Source organism: Nicotiana tomentosiformis, chromosome 1 (assembly GCF_000390325.3).
Source record: "Nicotiana tomentosiformis chromosome 1, ASM39032v3, whole genome shotgun sequence".
Taxonomy (NCBI): domain Eukaryota; kingdom Viridiplantae; phylum Streptophyta; class Magnoliopsida; order Solanales; family Solanaceae; genus Nicotiana; species Nicotiana tomentosiformis.
Genome location: NC_090812.1, coordinates 148295142 through 148314778, shown reverse-complemented (window position 1 = coordinate 148314778; position 19637 = coordinate 148295142). Strand labels below are relative to the sequence as shown.

Sequence of the window (19637 nt, the reverse complement as noted above, 5' to 3'; positions counted from 1 at the left end):
GAGTGTCACTGTACAATTTATATACAATATACTATCACTATACAAAATATATAAAATAGACGGTCACTATACAAAATAGATTGTCATTATACAAAAATATACTAAATAGACTGTCACTATACAAAATATATACAAAATAGATCGTCACTATACAAAATATATACTAAATAGACTGTCACTATACAATTTATATACAATAGACTATCACTATACAAAAAATATACAAAATAGACTGACACTATACAAAATAGATATTTTGGACTATTAAATGTAATATATTTGGGTCAGAGTGACATTTTGTGTCAATAGGAAAAAACATGGGCTATTAAAATTTTGAAGGGCTATAGAGTGTCATTTTCTCTAATTCTAATCGTTGTTGAAAACTGCATATTGACACCCTCATTTAATTAGTCAATGGAAAAGCTATAAATTAAATTGAAAATACTTAGTAGTATTTAATTATGATTGAAGTTAAGATATATAATTTGCATTCATTGGTGTAGTGTGCGAACATGAATATTAAGCGTGAATAATTGTTTTTTAAAATTGAAAAATATAAGTGATCCTAAACAGAGCAGGACCAGGATTAATTTTAACGTGATGGGAGCATCACTATTATTCTGAGTCGGTGCTATTTAAAGACTTGTAGTGTTCAGAGTATCAAGTTATTTATATAATAATTTTCAAGATATACATATTTACATATACACGATTTCTGTCAAAATTTACGGGATCCGATGACCCCTCTGATCGTAGAACAACAACAACAACCCAGTATAATCCCACTAGTGGGGTCTGGGGAGGGTAGTGTGTACGCAGACCTTACCCCTACCTTGGAGTAGAGAGGCTGTTTCCGATAGACCCTCGGCTTCCTCCCTCCAAGAACTCCCCACCTTACTCTTGGGATGACTCGAACTCACAACCTCTTGGTTGGAAGTGAAGGGTGTTTATTACTAGAGCAACCCACTCTTATCCACCCTGATCGTACAGAATAAATTATTAGTTTTCGTACACCAGTTTATTTCTTGAAAATATTTTAATAAAAATGAGGAAAGACTACTTACCCAAGGTGTCCTTAACTTAAAAATTCTTTGTATAAACCCACTGATTGTAATCAATTTTGCCCGTAGTGGTCCAACCCTGAAAACCACCAACTTCGTATTAATTACCAGCCTCATACACGGGAGCCGTAGAGAGTCCAACGAAAACAACCATAATACACAGAAACATTGTCGTTCTTTTTGTGAAAGCCATTGCTAGCTGAACTACAAAGAGAACTACTATGAGTAATGCTGTAATTGATGTAAATGCCCTTAATTGGAAAAATTGTATTAAAAAAAATACTATATTAATTGGAAAAATTAGTTCTCTCAACTTATATGAAAATAACTACAAAGGAAATAATTGTAATAAGTACTTAATTATGCACCACAAAACCCTTAATTGTAATAAGTACGTATTCTTCCTATTTAACTAGGAAGAAAATTGTATTATTTGGAAATTTCGTTTTAACTTATGGAAACTAATATGAAGAAAATAATGTAATACAAGTACTAAAGTTCCAAATTAAACATGGTATGTGTTAGATTTCTTTTTTGGTAATACATTTAGTTCTATACTATTGTAACTTCCAAAGTACATGGAAATTGACTTTCCATAAGTGGTATATGCCTATTAATTTCCTTAAATTCTAGTCCTTTCAAGTCAAGAGAAGCCATTAACTACGCCTATAAAAGCCACACAGTTCAGAAACTCAGACGCTCATTCACTCAAATTATAAGTATTCAGACTCCAAAGTCTCTAATTCTTCATTACTATATAATTACCATAGAGATCATAGCAATTTATAATCTATGGCTTTATTTAGAGAAACAATGATGGTCGTGTTGGTGGTGATGATGGCTGCCGCGGGATCTACCACAGCTGTTGTGTATAACGTTGGTGATTCTGTAGGATGGACTTTCGACCAAAATTATGATCAATGGGTTTCTTCCAAAAAAATTCAAGTTGGTGATACCCTTGGTAAGATCTTCGTTTTCCTTTTCATTTTATTTTTATTTTTTATTTAGTACTAAGAATATTTTGTCCAAGAATATTACCCTATTGTTTAGAAGAACTAACATGCCTATATATTCTATAACACATGCAGTTTTCAACTACGACCCACAATTGCACAATGTGAAGCAAGTGAACGTCGACGATTACATTGCATGCACAGATAAAGCTTCAATTGCCAGCTTCAACTCAGGCCACGACTCAATTAACCTCCCAACTCCAGGCGATTACTTTTACTTGTGTAGCATTCAAGGTCACTGTGATATTGGTCTCAAAGTTCACGTTAAAATCGCAGCTCCAGCGAATACTCCAGTGACTCCTACTACTCCAGCAACCACAACTCCGACTAATAATAGTAGTCCTGCAACTGCATTGAGTCCTCCTGTTAATTCCGTAGAATATCCTTATTTTCCTGGTTTTCCCATTAATTATAACTACACTAGTGATTCTTTTGCTACCACTTGTTATTCATCCAACTGGTTTCCCATCAGCATGGTATTGCCATTGTTTCTTCTTCTCTGCTTCTAGGAATGGTTTAGACACTATACTGCAGGATCATACAAGTTTTTATTTCTTTTTTTTTTTTCTTTTAGGTCAAATATTTTTTTTGGCTAGAATAGTTCTTCCAGTTGTAGGTAGTATTGATTTTGTAAGTGGTTTATCCACGTATTTATTGTAGTCAAATTCAGATTATGATTCATTCTTACTATATTGTTAAATTCAGTTTTTATTTTCTGGATTATTTATTTAATAGATCTTAATTGCTGCTTAATTAACTGATTAGCCAACATCAAGACTTTGTGAAAAACATTATAGAACCTACAAACTGTATTATTTTGACGACATAATATTTACTGTCTTCTTTTTTAATCCCATGTTTGTCACCAAAAAAAAAAAAAGGAAAGAGAAAAACGTAGAAAATACTAAGGCATTTGCAACGTGATGTTCTTGGGGTCACCAAGTCTGTATTTAGAAAAAAGGAATTTCGACTACCATTACTCCTTTCCAGCTCCCTTTTCCCGAATCCCCTATGAAATGAACAAATATTAATGGAAAAAAAATGTCTTAATCCAAGATTTTGAACAATATGTTGTTTGACTTCGAAATTCTATCAGTCTATTTAATTTATTAGGTTTGAAAATTTTATTATGTATACTTATTTTAATATATTTTTAATACATAATATGCTATATTTACATAAAAGAAATTATGTAGTTTACCCCGACTTTGATGTGTTTTTTCAGGTGCTTGAAGTTTGAGCTTAATGGTTAAGTTTGTACGTAAGAAGCCAAGAGTGAAAAATGGTGATGATTTGAGTGAGAATGAAGTTAAAAGGGCAAATTTTGAAGAAATGAAAGAAAACTTTGTGACTCGGGCAATGAAGTAATTGCCCATAGCACATGTAAAGCACAGGAAAAATTATGACTCAGGCAGTGACATAGCATTCCAAAGCACCAGAAAAGCACTGAAAAATCTGGAATTGAATACGGTCGAAATCGAGTTCGCCTACGATATGAAAGGACAGGCTCGGAATATGATAATGCAAGACTGAAGATCGGCCCCAAGTTACACCGGGCTAGAACCCAGGGTCAGAACACCTGCCTTCGAGAACATTGAATCCGAGACCCCGGAGTCGACCCTAGTCCCGAACGAGCTCGGAGAAACATTGTTAGCATAATATCCGTAATCGGGCAGATGTTACGGCGGAAATCTCAACGCGTATCAGTAAGGAACCGGCAATCAGCAAATCAAGGGATTTTTTACCGTTTATAGAATTGTATCTAAAGTATGACTCCTCTACTATAAAAATTGTGGTCTAATAATTCATTCAAGAGATTGTAACACGCATTCCAAAGCAATATATTATTATTATTTTTTAAGCTCTTGTTCTTCGGTATCCTGACACCACCGATCGAAGCGTACCTGGCTCGAGGGTGATTAACCTCCCAAGGCTAAGATTGTTCAATTCTTGTGGTTTGCATTTACTTTACAATTATTTATTTCAATTGCAATCTAATTTATCGTTTTGTGTCAAGTTAGTCCATGTATCCTTAAAACTAATTACAAATTCAATTATTATCTGATTTTGAGGGTAAACAGTTTCGCGCCCACCATGGGGCTAAGGATAATAGTAGTTATTTGATACAAGTCTGCATAACGCACACTACTTTACACTTGTTCTTTGAAGTGTCTCTAACTTCAAGTTAAAATTCAAGATGTCGAACTCTCAGTCAGCACCCCTACATGTTGACAACGAGTCCGGTCATCACAGTGAAAATAATAACATAGCGCCCGGTGATGAGGTACCGCCCGTTGATCCCATCGATATTCTGATCACATACCCAATCGACGCTAATTCACATGTGGCCATCGACACAAACCTACCTACCGGCCCCGAGAATAGCGTCTGTGGTGGAGCCCGATCGGCAGCTCAAAATACACAAAATATTGGAGGAGACAGGATCAGTTTACGGGTGATCTTTGAAATGCTGCAGGCTCACCAGGCGGCGATAGCTCAGTTACAGAACAAAAGCCATGCACCGAGTAGAGTTGAACCCGATCCACCCCTAGAAGTCACCCGCAGGGATGAACCGGTCGCAGAAAGGTCAAATGAAAATAAATCAGAGGCTAACCCCGAGATCATAAAGATGCTCGAAGAACTGACAAAACGGGTAGAATCAGGGGAGAAGAAAATCGAAGCTAATGACAAAAAGGTGGAAACCTACAATTTCAAGGTAGACCAAATTCCAAGAGCACCGCCGATATTGAAAGGTATAGATTCCAAGAAGTTCGTGCAAAAACCTTTTTCTCCGAGCGCGTCTCCAAAGCCGATCCCTAAGAAATTCCGCCTGCCTGAGATTGCTAAGTATAATGGAACGACCGACCCAAATGAGCATGTAACCTCTGACACATGTGCCATCAAAGGGAACGACTTGGTGGGTGATGAGATCGAGTCTGTCCTGTTGAAGAAGTTCAGAGAGACCCTATCAAAAGGAGCTATGATATGGTATCACAACTTACCTCCAAATTCTATTAATTCATTTACTATGCTTGCGAATTCTTTCGTGAAAGCATACGTCGGGGCCATCAAGGTCGAGACCAGGAAATCGGACCTTTTCAAAGTAAAACAGAAGGATAACGAGATGCTCAGAGAGTTCGTGTCTGTAACGACCTGATTTGTCGTTTTAAGAATTTACGCCTCGTTCAGTGACTTAAGGTCTCTAGCAGCCTCGTGATATGTATTATGACCCGTGTGTGTGGTCGAGTTTGATTTACGGATGATTCAGAGAGATTTTGGGACACTTAGTCCCTAAGATATAAGCTTAAGCCTTAGGATTTTTACCATAGTCGGAACTATGCAAAGATGATTCCGGAATAGAGTTCTGTCGGTTCCGTTAGCTCCGTTGGATAATTTTAGACTTAGGAGCGTGTCCGGACTGTGAATCTGAGGTCTGTAGCCAATTTAGGCTTGAAATGGCGAAAGTAAAATTTTTGGAGAATTGGACCGGAAGTGGACCTTTTGATATCGGGGTCGAAATCCGATTCCGGAAGTTGGAATAGGTCCATAATGTCAATTAAGACTTGTGTGCAAAATTTGAAGTCATTCCGGATTGATTTGATATGTTTCGGCACAAGTTATAGAATTTGAAAGTTCAAAGTTCATAGATTTTGATTTGAGGTGCGATTCGTCGTTTTGATGTTGTTTGAGGTGATTTGAGAATTTGACTAAGTTCGTATGGTGTTTTAGGACTAGGTGATTTGAGAATTCGACTAAGGAAGGAGGGGACTGGGCCTGGAGTCATCAGCCTTCGCGAACGCGAGAGCTTGAACGCGAACACGATGATATGTATGGCAGGCCTTCGCGAACGCGAACGCGATGATATGCACGGCAGGCCTTCTAACGCGAACGCGAAGAAGAAATTGAGGCAGCGAGTTTTTTGGCCTTCGCGAACGCGAAGCAATGGTCGCGAACGCGAAGAAGGCCTATCTGGGAAGAATTAAAAGTCCTAAAAACGGGGGTTTGAGTTCATAACTCAAAATCTATTTTGGAGCTCGGTAGAAGGCGATTTTTGGAGAGATTCTTGCGTGGGTGTTTGGGGTAAGTGATTCTTATCCAGTTTTGATTGATTTTCATGATTATGTCTTTGAATCCATCATTTAATTCGGATTTAATGGAGAAAAAATCAAGATTTTTGTAAAATCTTCCAAAAACAAAAATTTAAGATTTGGAAGTCGAGTTGTTATTGGAATTTGATAAAATTGGTATGGTTGAACTCGTATCGAAATGGGTGTTCGGATTTCATGAAAATTATATCGGGTTCTGAGAGGCAAGTCCTGCGTTGACTTTTTGGAATAAAATTTTAAGTCGACGTATTATTATCTGGAATTGTTTCCGATGAATTTTAATGAAGTTATACAATTAATTTGGATAGATTTGAGCTGTCCGGAGGCCAATTCAAGCAAGAAGGCCATTTTGGAATATTGGCCTAACTTCAAAAAGGTAAGTGTCTTGCTTAACCTCGAGTGGAGGAAATTCCCCTTAGGCATTGAGTCTTATATACAACTTGGGTAATTGAAAGCCATGTACGCGAGGTGACGAGTACGTACTTGATTTATATGTACAAATTTTATTGGGTTAAAGTCTTGAGCATATTGTGTAGTAAATTGGATAATTATTGGCATATATTTAATCATCTATTTGTCGTGCCTAAACCCTTGTTGTTGACTTTGTTGTTATATGACAATGGGATGTGATTGTTATTTGATTATTTATGAAATTTCGTGAATTTGCTGGTTTGATAATTATTGGAATTTAATTTATTTTGGATTTTTCCCTCTGTAAATAATTAATTAAATGAGCTTAAGAAGAGGTGTTTATATAATTATTGAAAATTTAAATTTAATGAAGACTTTGCTTTATGTCGAGTAATTTCTATCTCTATTGATTGTTTTTGGGTGTTGTGCACCTTATGGTCGAGCCATGGGCTCCTTATTGTGGGAAATAACGTATTGTTGATTTCTGTAGCAAGTTGTAATATTGGGGCACTTGATGTGCAATTTGTGATATGTTGTAAGATTTGAGCACCTGATGTGCAATTTGTGATATGTTGTAAGATTTGAGCATCTGATGTGCAATCTGTGATATGTTGTAAGATTTGAGCACTTGAATGTGTAATTTGTGAAATGCTGTAATATTTGGGCATTTGAGGTGCAAGTTATATTATGTTGTGATATTTGTGCACTTGAGGTGCAAGTTATATTTTGCTGTGATATTTGGGCACTTGAGGTGCGATTTGTGAAATATTGTGATATTGATACGCATGCGGTGAGATAAGGGTGGCTTGAAATGCGTGGCTAGTAAAGGAACTACTAGAAGTCATGCGGTGATATAAGGTCAGGGTGTTGAAACGCATGCGGTAAGATAAGGGTGGCTTGAAACGCGTGGCTAGTAGGGGAACTACTAGAAGCCATGCGGTGTGATAAGGGTGGCTAAAATGTGGGATGCTATTTCGGGAAAATAATTTCTTTAAAATTTAATGTGAAGGCTCCCGCGGTGATATAAGTAAATGAGATATTGTGAATTTATTTATGATTTGGGACTACGAGGCGGTACCTCGGAAGTGCCCTGTTGATATTTCTTTATTCATGTTCTTGCCTTGGGTGATTTTGTTTCATTTAATATGTAAATTCTTGTCTTCTTCCATGATGTACTAGTTGACTTTATTATTATGTGTTTTGTGCTCCTAGTTGTATTGTGTTGACTTTGACTTTTTAGCACGAGACTCTGAAGAAGTATATTTCTGTTTTTTCTTACTGATTTTCGATGATTGAGTTGATTTAAATAAAAGGAATTATTATTATGTTTTAAATTAAATAGTTTTACAACCAAACCAGTAGTTTATCTGATGCTTTGATATAAGTGCAAAGTTATTTTCTTCACCTAAATGATTCTAAAATAAATTCATTCATTTATTGATTTCTTACTTGATTTAAAGATTTTCTAACCTTACTTTATTGTAAAATAAATTGATCATGTGGATCTTATATACATTGAGGTTATTGACACGTGAGTTGTCCGTGCAGTTGAGATATGAAATGAGGGCACGAGGTGATAGAGAAATATGATGATTTAATTATGGGCACGAAGTGCCGTGGAGATATGAAAAATGGGCTGAGACCCGTATTTATGAAAAACATGAAAATGGGCTGAGACCCGTATTTTTATGATTTTGAAATGAGGTGTCACATGGTGACTTTTTAATTGAAAGAATTATATTCAAAATATTTATTTGAAAGGATTTTTATTCGTAAGAATTATATGTGAAAGATAATTAATTGATGAACTTGATTTAACTGGGTGTAATTGTATTTATTAATTGTTGAGCGATATTAAATGAAAATCTTATTGTCTTACTGTGCATATCATTGGTTGTTTTATGTTGCCTTGTTGTGATATCACTGGTTGAGTTGTTGTTATCATTGCTGGTTATTTTCCAGTACTATTGTATACTGCTATATTGCACAGGGTATTAGACTAGTGAGTGTCTTGATTGTACCTCGTCTCTACTCCATTGAGGTTAGTCTTGATACTTACTGGGCACCGCTGCGGTGTGCTCACTCTATACTTCTGCACATTTTGTGCAGAGCCAGGTATTGAAGATAACGGACTTGAGTAGAGTTAAAGCAAGATCGTAAGGATTCAAGGTAGAGCTGCTTGGTCGTCGCAGTCCCTTGGAGTTCTTTCATTCCATTGTACTGTTAACTTGTAATCAAACAGTATTGTATATTCGGTCCTCGTGATCATTCTATGTATTCAGTTAGAGTTCGTGACTCAGTACTACCAGTCTTGGGAGGTTGTATATTGTAATTATTTCCGCTGTTAGTTTTGATTATTTATTTAAATTAAAATAAAACCAAAAAAAATGCTTAAAAATGCAATGGAAATCGGCTTACCTAGTCTTAGAGACTAGGTGCCATCACGACTCCTGTGGTGGGATTTTGGGTCGTGACAGTGTCCCGGTTTCAAATAGAACGAATGGACCTGCCACCGTTCGCTGATGATTGGTCTGTTTAGACTTTAACCCAAGGGCTCAATGTACGAAGCTCGGTGGCTTCACAGCAGTTGAAATAAAATCTGATAGAATATCCGGCCATTACTTGGGCCGACGTGCATAACCGGTATCAATCGAAAATCAGAGTCGAAGATGATCAACTCGGGGCCCCTTCGGGATCCTTTTATCCCGTCATAACCATTGACAGAGTCAAGAGAGACATCGATCGTGAACCGAGATCAAACAGGGATCAGTATAGGCCGTATAATGGAGACCGAAGAAGTAGTGGGCCTGGGCGGAACACTATGAGAAATGAAAGGAGAAGTGATCGAGGTCAGAGAAACCGGGAACTCATGAGCAAAAGCAGCTTCGAAAGGCCCATCGGGCCTAAAGAAGCACCAAGGTTATCGGAATACAACTTTAACGTCGATGTTGCTTCCATTGTATCAACTATCAGACGCATCAAAGATACCAAATGGCCTCGAACTCTACAATTCGATCAACCCCAAAGGGATCCTAACCATATGTGTAAATATCATGGCACTCACGGCCACAGAACCGAGGATTGCCGACAGTTGAGAGAGAAAGTAGCCCGACTATTCAACAACGGGCATCTTCAAGAATTCCTGAGCGACCGAGCCAAGAATCATTTCAGGAATAGGGATTCTAACAAACAGACCGAACAAGAAGAACCTCAGCACATCATTAACATGATCATCGGTGGGGTCGATGTCCCTTAGTGGCCGATGTTGAAGCACACCAAAGTGTCCATCACGAGGGAGAAACGAACTCGAGATTACATACCGGAAGGAACCTTGTCTTTCAACGACAAGGAAGCGGAAGGGATCGTACAGCCCCACAATGATGCACTTGTAATATCTGTACTCATAAATAAAATTCGAGTTAAGCGTGTGTTAATTAATCCAGGCAGCTCGGCCAACATTGTCCAATCAAGGGTCGTGGAGCAGCTCGGTCTACAAGATCAAACTATGCCTGCAATCCGAGTTCTAAACGGATTCAACATGGCATGTGAAATCACTAAGGGTGAGATAACATTACTGGTGAACACCGCTGGGACCATCTTGGAAGCTAAGTTTTATGTGATCGAAGGAGACATCAGGTACAACGCTTTGTTTGGGAGGCCATGGATCCATAACATGAGAGCAGTGCCCTCGATACTGCACCAGGTACTGAAATTCCCAACACCCAGCGGAGTCAAAACAATTTATGGGGAACAACCGGCCACCAAGGAAATATTCGCAGTCGATGAAGTAATCCCAGCATCTACAATCTCAACATCAGAGGATCAGAACCAGATGGTCAAAAACGGGGCCAAATATCAATCACTAATACCAGCCTTGATAGAATCGGAGGAACAAGGGGTAGACGAGGACGATGACTATGGGGTCCCCAGATTTTTCATAGCCCCCGATGACTCCGACACTATAAAATCAACGGTCGAGGAACTTGAACAAGTCGTATTGAGTGAACACTTACCCGATCGAAAGGTATACCTGGGCACGGGATTAAGCCCCGAGCTCAGGAAAAAACTCATTCAATTTCTTATAGCTAATGAAGATTGTTTTGCTTGGTCCCACCTTGATATAACAGGGATCCCGCCGGAGATAACCAATCACAAACTAAGTCTGGACCCGAAGTTCCATCCGGTCAAGCAGAAGAGGAGACCCCAGTCCGAGGTCAAACATATTTTCATCAAGGACGAGGTATCTAAACTCCTTAAAATAGGGTATATTCGGGAGGTTAAATACCCGAATTGGTTAGCAAATATAGTAGTAGTCCATAAAAAGGGAACAAATTAAGAATGTGTATAGACTATTAATATTTAAATAAGGCATGTCCCAAGGACTCTTTCCCTTTGCCCAACATCGATCGCATGATCGACGCCACGGCCGGCTACGAGATCCTCAGTTTTCATGATGCCTACTCCGGGTACAACCAAATACGGATGAACCGGTGTGATCAGGAAAAAACCTTTTCATCACTAAATACAGCACATACTGCTATAGCGTGATGCCATTCGGGTTAAAAAAATGCCAGCGCCATTTACCAACGCCTAGTAAAATGGATGTTCGAGGAACAAATAGAAAAATCAATGGAGGTTTACATTGACGATATGTTGGTTAAATCCCTACGAGCAGAAGACCATTTAAAACATTCGCAGGAAACCTTCAGCATATTGAAGAAATACAATATGAAGCTGAACCCGGAGAAATATGCGTTTGGAGTTAGGTCAGGTAAATTCCTCGGATTCATGGTATCCAACCGGGGAATCGAGATCAACCCAGACAAGATCAAAGCCATCGAAGATATCACAGTTGTGGACAAAGTGAAGGCCGTGCAAAGATTAACCGGGCGCATAGCCTCCCTGGGGCGATTCATCTCGAGATCCTCCGACAAAAGCCAACGATTCTTCACACTATTGAAGAAGAAGAATAACTTATCATGGACCCCGGAGTGCCAACATGCCTTGGAGGAACTCAAGTGGTATCTATCGAGCCCACCGCTGCTTCACACGCCGAAGACAGACAAACAACTATACTTGTACTTGGCAGTATCAGAGATAGCGGTAAGTGAAGTCCTGGTCCGGGAAGATCAAGGTACGTAATTTTTAATTTACTATGTTAGCAAGACCCTAGGTGAGGCCGAAACTAGGTACCCTCACCTAGAAAAACTGGTGCTCGCTTTGCTAAGCGCCTCTAGAAAGCTAAAACCATACTTTCAGTATCACCCCATATGTGTTGTGACTACTTATTCGTTGAGGAATGTTATGCATAAGCCCAAGCTCTCAGGCCGGTTGGCCAAATGGGCCGTGGAAATCAGTGGGTACGATATTGAATATCGACCCTGGACCACCATTAAATCTCAAATTTTGGCAGAGTTTATGACCGACTTTACACTAGCCCTAATACCTGAGGTCAAAAGAGAGTTATTAATCAACTTAGGGACCTCCTCGGGGATCTGGACCCTCTTTACAGATGGCACCTCAAACGCAAAAGGGTCCGGACTTGGCATCGTATTAAAGCCACCAACAGACAATGTAGTTAGACGATCTATTAGGACTGTGAAATTGACTAACAATGAGGCCAAATATGAGGCCATGATTGCACGTCTCAAACTAGCCAAAAGCTTGGGGGCAAAGGTGATCGAATCCAAGTGCGACTCCCTCCTTGTGGTGAACCAAGTTAATGGGACATTCGAGGCCGGAGAAGAACGAATACAAAGATACCTGGACAAGTTGCAGGTAACATTACATCGGTTCAAAGAATGGACTTTGCAACACGTACCTTGGGATCAAAACAGTGAGGTTGATGCCCTCGCTAACTTAGGATCATTGGTCAAGGACGACGAGTTTAACTCGGGGGTAGTCATACAACTTATGAGATCGGTAGTGGAAGAAGACCATGCCGAGATTAACTCAACGAGCCTAACTTGGGACTGGAGAAATAAATATATAGAATAAGACCGGAAAACTACCCTCGAATACAAAAGAATCGATGGCCTAGCGTACAAAGGTAGCAAGATTTAGCCTGTCCGAAGACGGAACCCTGTTCAGAAGAACATTCGATGGCCCACTCACGATATGTCTAGGACCAGGGGATACCGGGTATGTTTTGAGAGAAATCCACGAAGGCACCTGTGGAAATCATTCAGGCGCCAAATCATTGGTTTGAAAAGTGATTAGAGCCGGCTACTACTGGATCGATATAGAGAAGGATGCGAAGGAGTTTGTACGAAAATGTGATGAATGTCAAAGACACGCTCTGATGATTCATCAGCCCGGGGAGCTACTGCATTCAGTTTTGTCACCATGGCCGTTCATAAAGTGGGGAATGGATATTGTTGCCCCCCTTTCATGGGCACCAGTAAGGCTCAATTTATATTGTTTATGACTGATTATTTTTCTAAGTGGGTGGAAGCCCAGAGCATACAAAAAGGTCAGGGAGAAAGAAGTCACCGATTTCATTTGGGACCACATCATATGCCGGTTTGGAATTCCGGCCGAGATCGTATGCGACAACGGGAAACAATTCATCGGCAGTAAAGTAAGCAAATATCTCAAAAATCATAAGATCAAAAGGATCCTATCAACACCCTACTACCCTAGTAGGAATAGACAAGCAGAATCGACCAACAAAACCTTACTCAAAAACCTCAAAAAGAGGTTGATCGATGCCAAAGGAAAATAGAAGGAAATCCTACCCGATCGAAGTCCAGTACCGAGGCTACCCCATTCTCATTGGTTTACGACGCCGAAGCTCTACTACCAGTCAAAGTCGGAGAATCGAGTCTAAGGTTCCGATATGCAACTAATGAATCAAACGACGAGGCTATGAACACGAGCCTAGATCTATTAGATAAAAGGTGCGAAGCAGCCCTTGTCCAGTTGGCTGCCCAAAATAAAAGCGGATTGAGAGATATAACAATCGAAGGACCAACCTTCGATATTTCAATATCGGGGACTTGGTGCTAAGAAAGGTCACGCTAAATACCCGAAACCCGAATGAAGGGAAGTTGGGACCAAACTGGGATATGACCACTGGCTGCTTCTGCGACCCTCCTGGCTGCTTCTGTGGCTCCGCACCTACGGCCAAAACCTCGCAGGTGTGGTTACACCAGATACCAGCTGCCTTAGCATTTTCCTTAGTCCAAAAATCGACCCGTTAAGCATCTGAAACACACCCGAAGCCCCCGGGACCCCATCCAATCACACCAACCAGTCCAATAACATAACACGGACATGCTCGAGGTCTCAAATCACATCAAACAACATCGAAATCATGAATCGCACCCCAATTCAAGCTTAATAGACTTTAGAACTTCAAACTTTTATATTCGATGCCGAAATCTATCAAATCACGCCCGATCGACCTCAAATTTTGTACACAAGTCACATTCGACATTACAGACCTACTCCAACTTCCGGAATCGAAATCCGACCCGATATAAAAAAGTCCACTCCAGGTCAAACTTCTTAAAATTATCTAAATTTCCAACTTTCGCCCAAATGACCCCAAAATGATCTACGGACCTTATCCACTCCGGATGCGCTCTTAAGACCGGAATCATCATACAGAGCTATTCCTAGACTCGGAATCCCAAACGGATGTTGATATCATTGAAATGCACTTCAACTCAAATTTATGAAATTCTTCCAAAATGATAACTTCCATAATAGGCGCCAAAACGCTCCCGGGTCATCCAAGACCCACTCCGGACATACGCCCAAGTCCAAAATCATTATACAAATCTGTCGGAACCTTCAAATCCCGATTTCGACGTCGCTTACCCAAAAATCAACCCTGAGCCAACTCCTCCAACTTAAAGCTTCTGAAATTTAAATTTTCTCTCCAAATGAACTTTGAATTTCTCGAATTTCAATTTCGACCACATGTACAAGTTATAATACCCGAAGTGAAGCTACTCAAGGCCTCAAATCACCGAATGACATGCTAGAGCTCAAAATAACCGGTCGGGTCGTTACACATCTACAAGATGATCACATGTGTGCTTGTTATCAACCCGCATTTGTCCTTTACGAGGTTACTAGCTCAATTAATAAGATTAAGAGTACAGTTTCCAGATTATACAATTAAGACACTTTGTCTTGATAATACTGGTGAATTTACGTCCCATGCCTTTAATGATTGTTGCATATAAACTGGGACAATAATTGAGCATCCAGTTGCTCAAGTTCATACTCAAAATGGTCTAGCGGAATCATTGATAAAATGCCTTCAATTAATTGCCAGACCAATACTTATGAGAACAAAACTTCCCATTTCAGCATGGGGCCATGCTATTTTGCATGCGGCAGCTCTTGTGCGGATCAGACCCACAAGTTATCATAAAATCTCCCCAATACAATTGGTTTTTGGTCAGGAGCCAAATATTTCCCATCTTAGAATATTTGGATGTGCAATATATGTTCCAATTGCTCCACCACAACGCACAAAGATGGGACTCCAAAGACGACTGGGGATATATGTTCGGTATGAATCTCCTTCTATTATAAAATATTTGGAACCTATGACTGGAGATTTATTTACGGCAAGATTTGCTGATTGCCATTATGATGAATCAGTATACCCAATATTAGGGGGAGAAAATAAGCAATTGCAAAAAGAGATAGATTGTAATGCATTATCACTATCTCATTTAGATCCTCGAACAAATCAATATGAACACGAGGTTTAAAAGATAATTTATTTGCAAAATATTGCAAATCAACTGCCAGATGCATTCACTAACCTACCAAGGGTGACTAAGTCACATATTCCAGCTGCTAATGCTCCTATTCGAATTGATGTCCCGGTTGGACAATCTATAAATATAAATGAGTCTAAGCCACGCTTGAAACGTGGTAGACCAATTGGTTCCAAAGATAAATATTCTCGAAAGCGAAAATGAGCAAATGATCTAGGAGATCATAATATGGAGAAAATTGCTCAAAAAGAGCCCCGTGACATAACAAATGATAAGACTTCAGAGGAGGTCCAGGTACCTGAAAATAATAAGAATGAAAAGATCTCAATAAGTTATGTCTCTACGGGAAAAAGGTGGAACCGAAATAATATTATTGTCGACAATATTTTTGCTTATAATGTTATTGTTGAGATAATGCAACAAGATGAGGATCTTGAACCAAGATCTGTCGATGAATGTAGACAGAGAAATGATTAGCCAAAATGGAAAGACGCTATCCAGGCAGAAGTAGCGTCACTTGAAAAACGTGAAGTATTCGGACGAATAGTCCGAACACCTGAAGGAATAAAGCCAGTGGGATACAAATGGGTTTTTGTGCGAAAACGAAATGATAAAAATGAAGTCGTTAGATATAAAGCACAACTTGTGGCACAAGGATTTTCGCAAAAACCTGACATTGATTATATAGAGACATATTCTCCTGTGGTGGATACAATCACTTTCAGGTATCTTATAAATTTGGCAGTCCATGAAAAACTTGATATGCGTCTGATGGATGTTGTCACAACCTACTTGTATGGCACATTAGACAACGAGATTTATATGAAAATCCCTGAAGGGATTAAAGTTCCCGAAACTGATAAAAGTTTTCGGAAAACTTGTTCAATAAAGCTTCAAAAATTCTTATATGGATTGAAATAATGAGGGCGAATATGGTATAATCGCCTGAGTGAGTATTTTCTGAAAGAAGGATATAAGAATGATCTAATTTGTCCTTGTATATTTATAAGAAGGTCTGGACCTGAATTTGTTATAATTGTTGTGTATGTTGATGATCTAAATATCATTGGAAATTCTGGGGAGCTTCCAAAAGAAGGAGACTGTTTGAAGAAAGAGTTTGAAATGAAAGATCTTGGAAAGATAAAATTTTGTCTTGGTCTACAAATTGAGCATATGAAAGATGAAATTTTTGTCCATTAATCAACTTATACCGAAAAGATCCTAAAGCGTTTTTATATGGATAAAGCACATCCATTGAGTACCCCGATGGTTGTGAGATCACTTGATATAAATAACGATCCATTTCGACCTCATGAAAATGATGGAGAGTTTCTTGGTGATGAAACTCCATATCTTAGTGCAATTGGGGCACTAATGTATATTGCAAATAATACTCGACCAGATATAACTTTTGCAGTAAGTTTATTGGCAAGATTTAGTTCCTTTCCAATAATAAGACATTGGAATGGTATTAAGCATATTTTTAGATACCTCCGGGAGACTATTGATATAGGATTATTTCATTCTTATGAATCCGATTCACAAATGACTGGCTATGCAGATGCAGGTTATTTGTCTTATCTATATAAAGCCCAATCTCAAACAGGCTATCTATTTACTTGTGGAGGTACAACTATTTTATGGCGTTCAACAAATAAACTTTAGCTGCTACATCTCACAAGCATGTAGAGATAATAGCTATTCATGAGGCTAGTCGAGAGTGTATATGGTTGAGATCAGTGACTCAAACACATTCAACAACTGTGTGGTATTTCTTTAAAAATGAAGATTCCAACGATATTCTATGAAGATAATACTGCTTGCATAGCTCAACTTAAAGGAGGATATATCAAAGGAGACAGAACAAATCACATTTCACCAAAATTCTTTTTCACACACGATCTTCAGCAAAATGGTGAGATAGATGTTCAACAAATCCTTTCAAGTGATAATCTAGCAGATTTATTCACTAAGGCAATGCCAACATCAACATTTGAAAAGTTGAGACATAAGATTGGAATGCGTTGTCTCCGAGATATCAAATAAAATTTTTATCATGGGAGTATAATACGCGTTATACTCTTTTTTCCTTAACCAAGGTTTTGTCCTAATTGGGTTTTCTTAGTAAGGTTTTTAATGAGGCAGCACTCAATGCGTATTATAAGATATGTCTACTCTTTTTTCTTCACTAAGCTTTTTCCCACCGGGTTTTTCCTAGTAAGGTTTTAAAGAGGCACATTATCTATGGACATTCAAGGGCGAGTGTTATAAATATATTAAAGTGGATGTCCATTGAATACTCCATACATCCCTATTCCATGAACCATTTGAGTTCATGTATTTAGTTAATTCATCACTTAATATTTGTAACCTTTAGGTATATTCTTGTAACCTTTCATGTATCTCATATCCTATAAATAGGGTATACTTTATCTTATTAAGTACACACAAGAAACACACTTGAATAAGATAACGTATACATTCTCTTCCTATATATCTTGTCTCTATTACTATATTATTCTATTTTGCTCTCATTTCTTAATACGTTATCAACACGAGTTGCTCAAATCATTATTACTTTGCCTGCTCCACCGGGCTCTAATTTCATTCTCGTCTTTTGAAGTTGAGTCTTTTTCATACGGTATGTATTTACAGTTTTATTCTTAGCTGCGTTTTAATATATATATAAAAGCTATTAACTTTGAAAAGCATTATTTCTGAAATAGAATTTTATAGGAGCACTCCAAATGATGAACTAATTCTCGTCACCAACGTAACAACATTTCATCCCTATAGTATATAGTATTGTCAAAACAAAGGGTAACAAAAAAAAACTATATGCCAAGCACCAACTAAACATTATAGAAACCTAAAATCTAAAAAATCAAGAAGAAGCAAAGCCCTAACAAGCCCATGGGAAACCACATGAAATAAAGGGGTGATGCTCCATTTGTTTGAGAACCAACTTTTATATAAACTTTTTGGCCAATTTGGCAATGGCCAGGAATTCCGCAGATGTAATAGTAATCGCCAGGGGCTGAAAGTGTAAAAGAGTCTTTGCCTGTGTTTAAAGTGGCTATTGGAGATGTAACTGTGCATGACTCATATTCTTGGCTGCTCACTTGCATCACATTGTGGTATTTGTTGTAGTTGAAGACTGCACGTATAAAAAAGAAGAAGAATATTATAACTTGACCATGCAATAAAAAGTTGCAACTTATATGTCTTAATTTATGTGTCATACTTTCCTTTTTAATCTGTCCCAAAAAGAATACCATATTTTCTTATTTAGAAATAATTCAATTAAATTTCCTGTTTTACCCTTAATAGGATGATTTAATTATAGTCATACAAATATCTACGACGTATTTTAAAGCACACGTTTTAGAAATCTTCCGTTCTTTCTTAAACTTCACATAGAATCAAACACCGCCACATAAATTAGGACGGAGAGTAGTAACTTTTTTGTTTGTATTTAAAGATACTAGTGTTCATATATATATAAAGACGGATTTCCCACTTAGTTGAGAAAATTATAATTTAGTATAGAGTAGCATGAATGTAATTTGGGAAAACCATGAAAACATCTTTTGTTTTTCTTATATAGAGTTCTGAATATGTCAACTTCGTACATTAAAAAGTCAAAGTAAAGCATTAGACTAAAATCTCAGCCTTCAAGCATTTACTTTGAGTTGTATCAAGTCGGCATAAGGAGAGCAATATATGTCCTTATATCAAGTCCTTACTCTACCCATTAGTAATTAGGAGAATAATCTTATCCTTTGAGAATAATAAAAAATGGACAGTGTTTAATTGGAATATGAAAACGTGACTAAATTGGTCCTAGTTATTCTTCGGGGCGGAGTGGAAGAAGGAAATTCTCGAACGCGGAAAGGATCCAATGAATTCGAAAGAATTGGTATGAGATGAAAATCTCATGTACGAGTGACAGTAAGGGTAAATAGTTTAAGTTACGTGCACGACAATATATAGATTTCTCTTCGAAACACGTATGATATGGTAAATATTATGTCAGTGTATATAACTTAAATATTCCTAACCCCAATTTCTTCGTCGTCAAAACATGAAAGAGCTATATGATGACACAAGAATATACAAAAGAGAGGAAAATATTACTTACTCAGGGTATCATTGACTTGAAATTTCTTCGTAGAAGCCCAGTGATTGTAATCAACCTTCCCTATAATGGTCCAACCTTGTGAGTCTCCAACCTCATACACAGTGGCCATGGATAGTCGCATGGAAGTGGCTATAACTGCAGTGATGAAGCAGAAAAGTGTTCTC

The 19637-nt window shown here is 38.2% G+C and overlaps 2 protein-coding genes across 2 annotated transcripts; both read left to right on the top strand.

Annotated features, from left to right (window-relative positions):
• The first annotated feature begins 1853 nt into the window (after window positions 1–1853).
• On the top strand, window positions 1854–2583 carry LOC104120394 (chemocyanin-like). The gene is made up of 2 exons (XM_009632149.1): window positions 1854–2022; window positions 2150–2583. Exons 1-2 carry the CDS (start codon window positions 1854–1856, stop codon window positions 2581–2583), a joined length of 603 nt encoding a protein of 200 aa, XP_009630444.1.
• A 1688-nt stretch (window positions 2584–4271) lies between these two features.
• LOC138891515 (uncharacterized) lies at window positions 4272–5231 on the top strand. The gene has a single exon (XM_070174910.1). The coding sequence runs from the start codon at window positions 4272–4274 to the stop codon at window positions 5229–5231; it is 960 nt and encodes a 319-aa protein (XP_070031011.1).
• The last annotated feature ends 14406 nt before the right edge of the window (window positions 5232–19637 follow it).

Excerpts from the sequence above, each read along its gene's own strand:
- LOC104120394 (XM_009632149.1), top strand. The coding sequence starts at position 1,854 with ATGGCTTTATTTAGAGAAACAATGATGGTCGTGTTGGTGGTGATGATG. Across the intron at positions 2,023-2,149 it reads TCAAGTTGGTGATACCCTTG|TTTTCAACTACGACCCACAA; the intron begins GTAAGATCTTCG and ends TAACACATGCAG.
- LOC138891515 (XM_070174910.1), top strand. The coding sequence starts at position 4,272 with ATGTCGAACTCTCAGTCAGCACCCCTACATGTTGACAACGAGTCCGGT.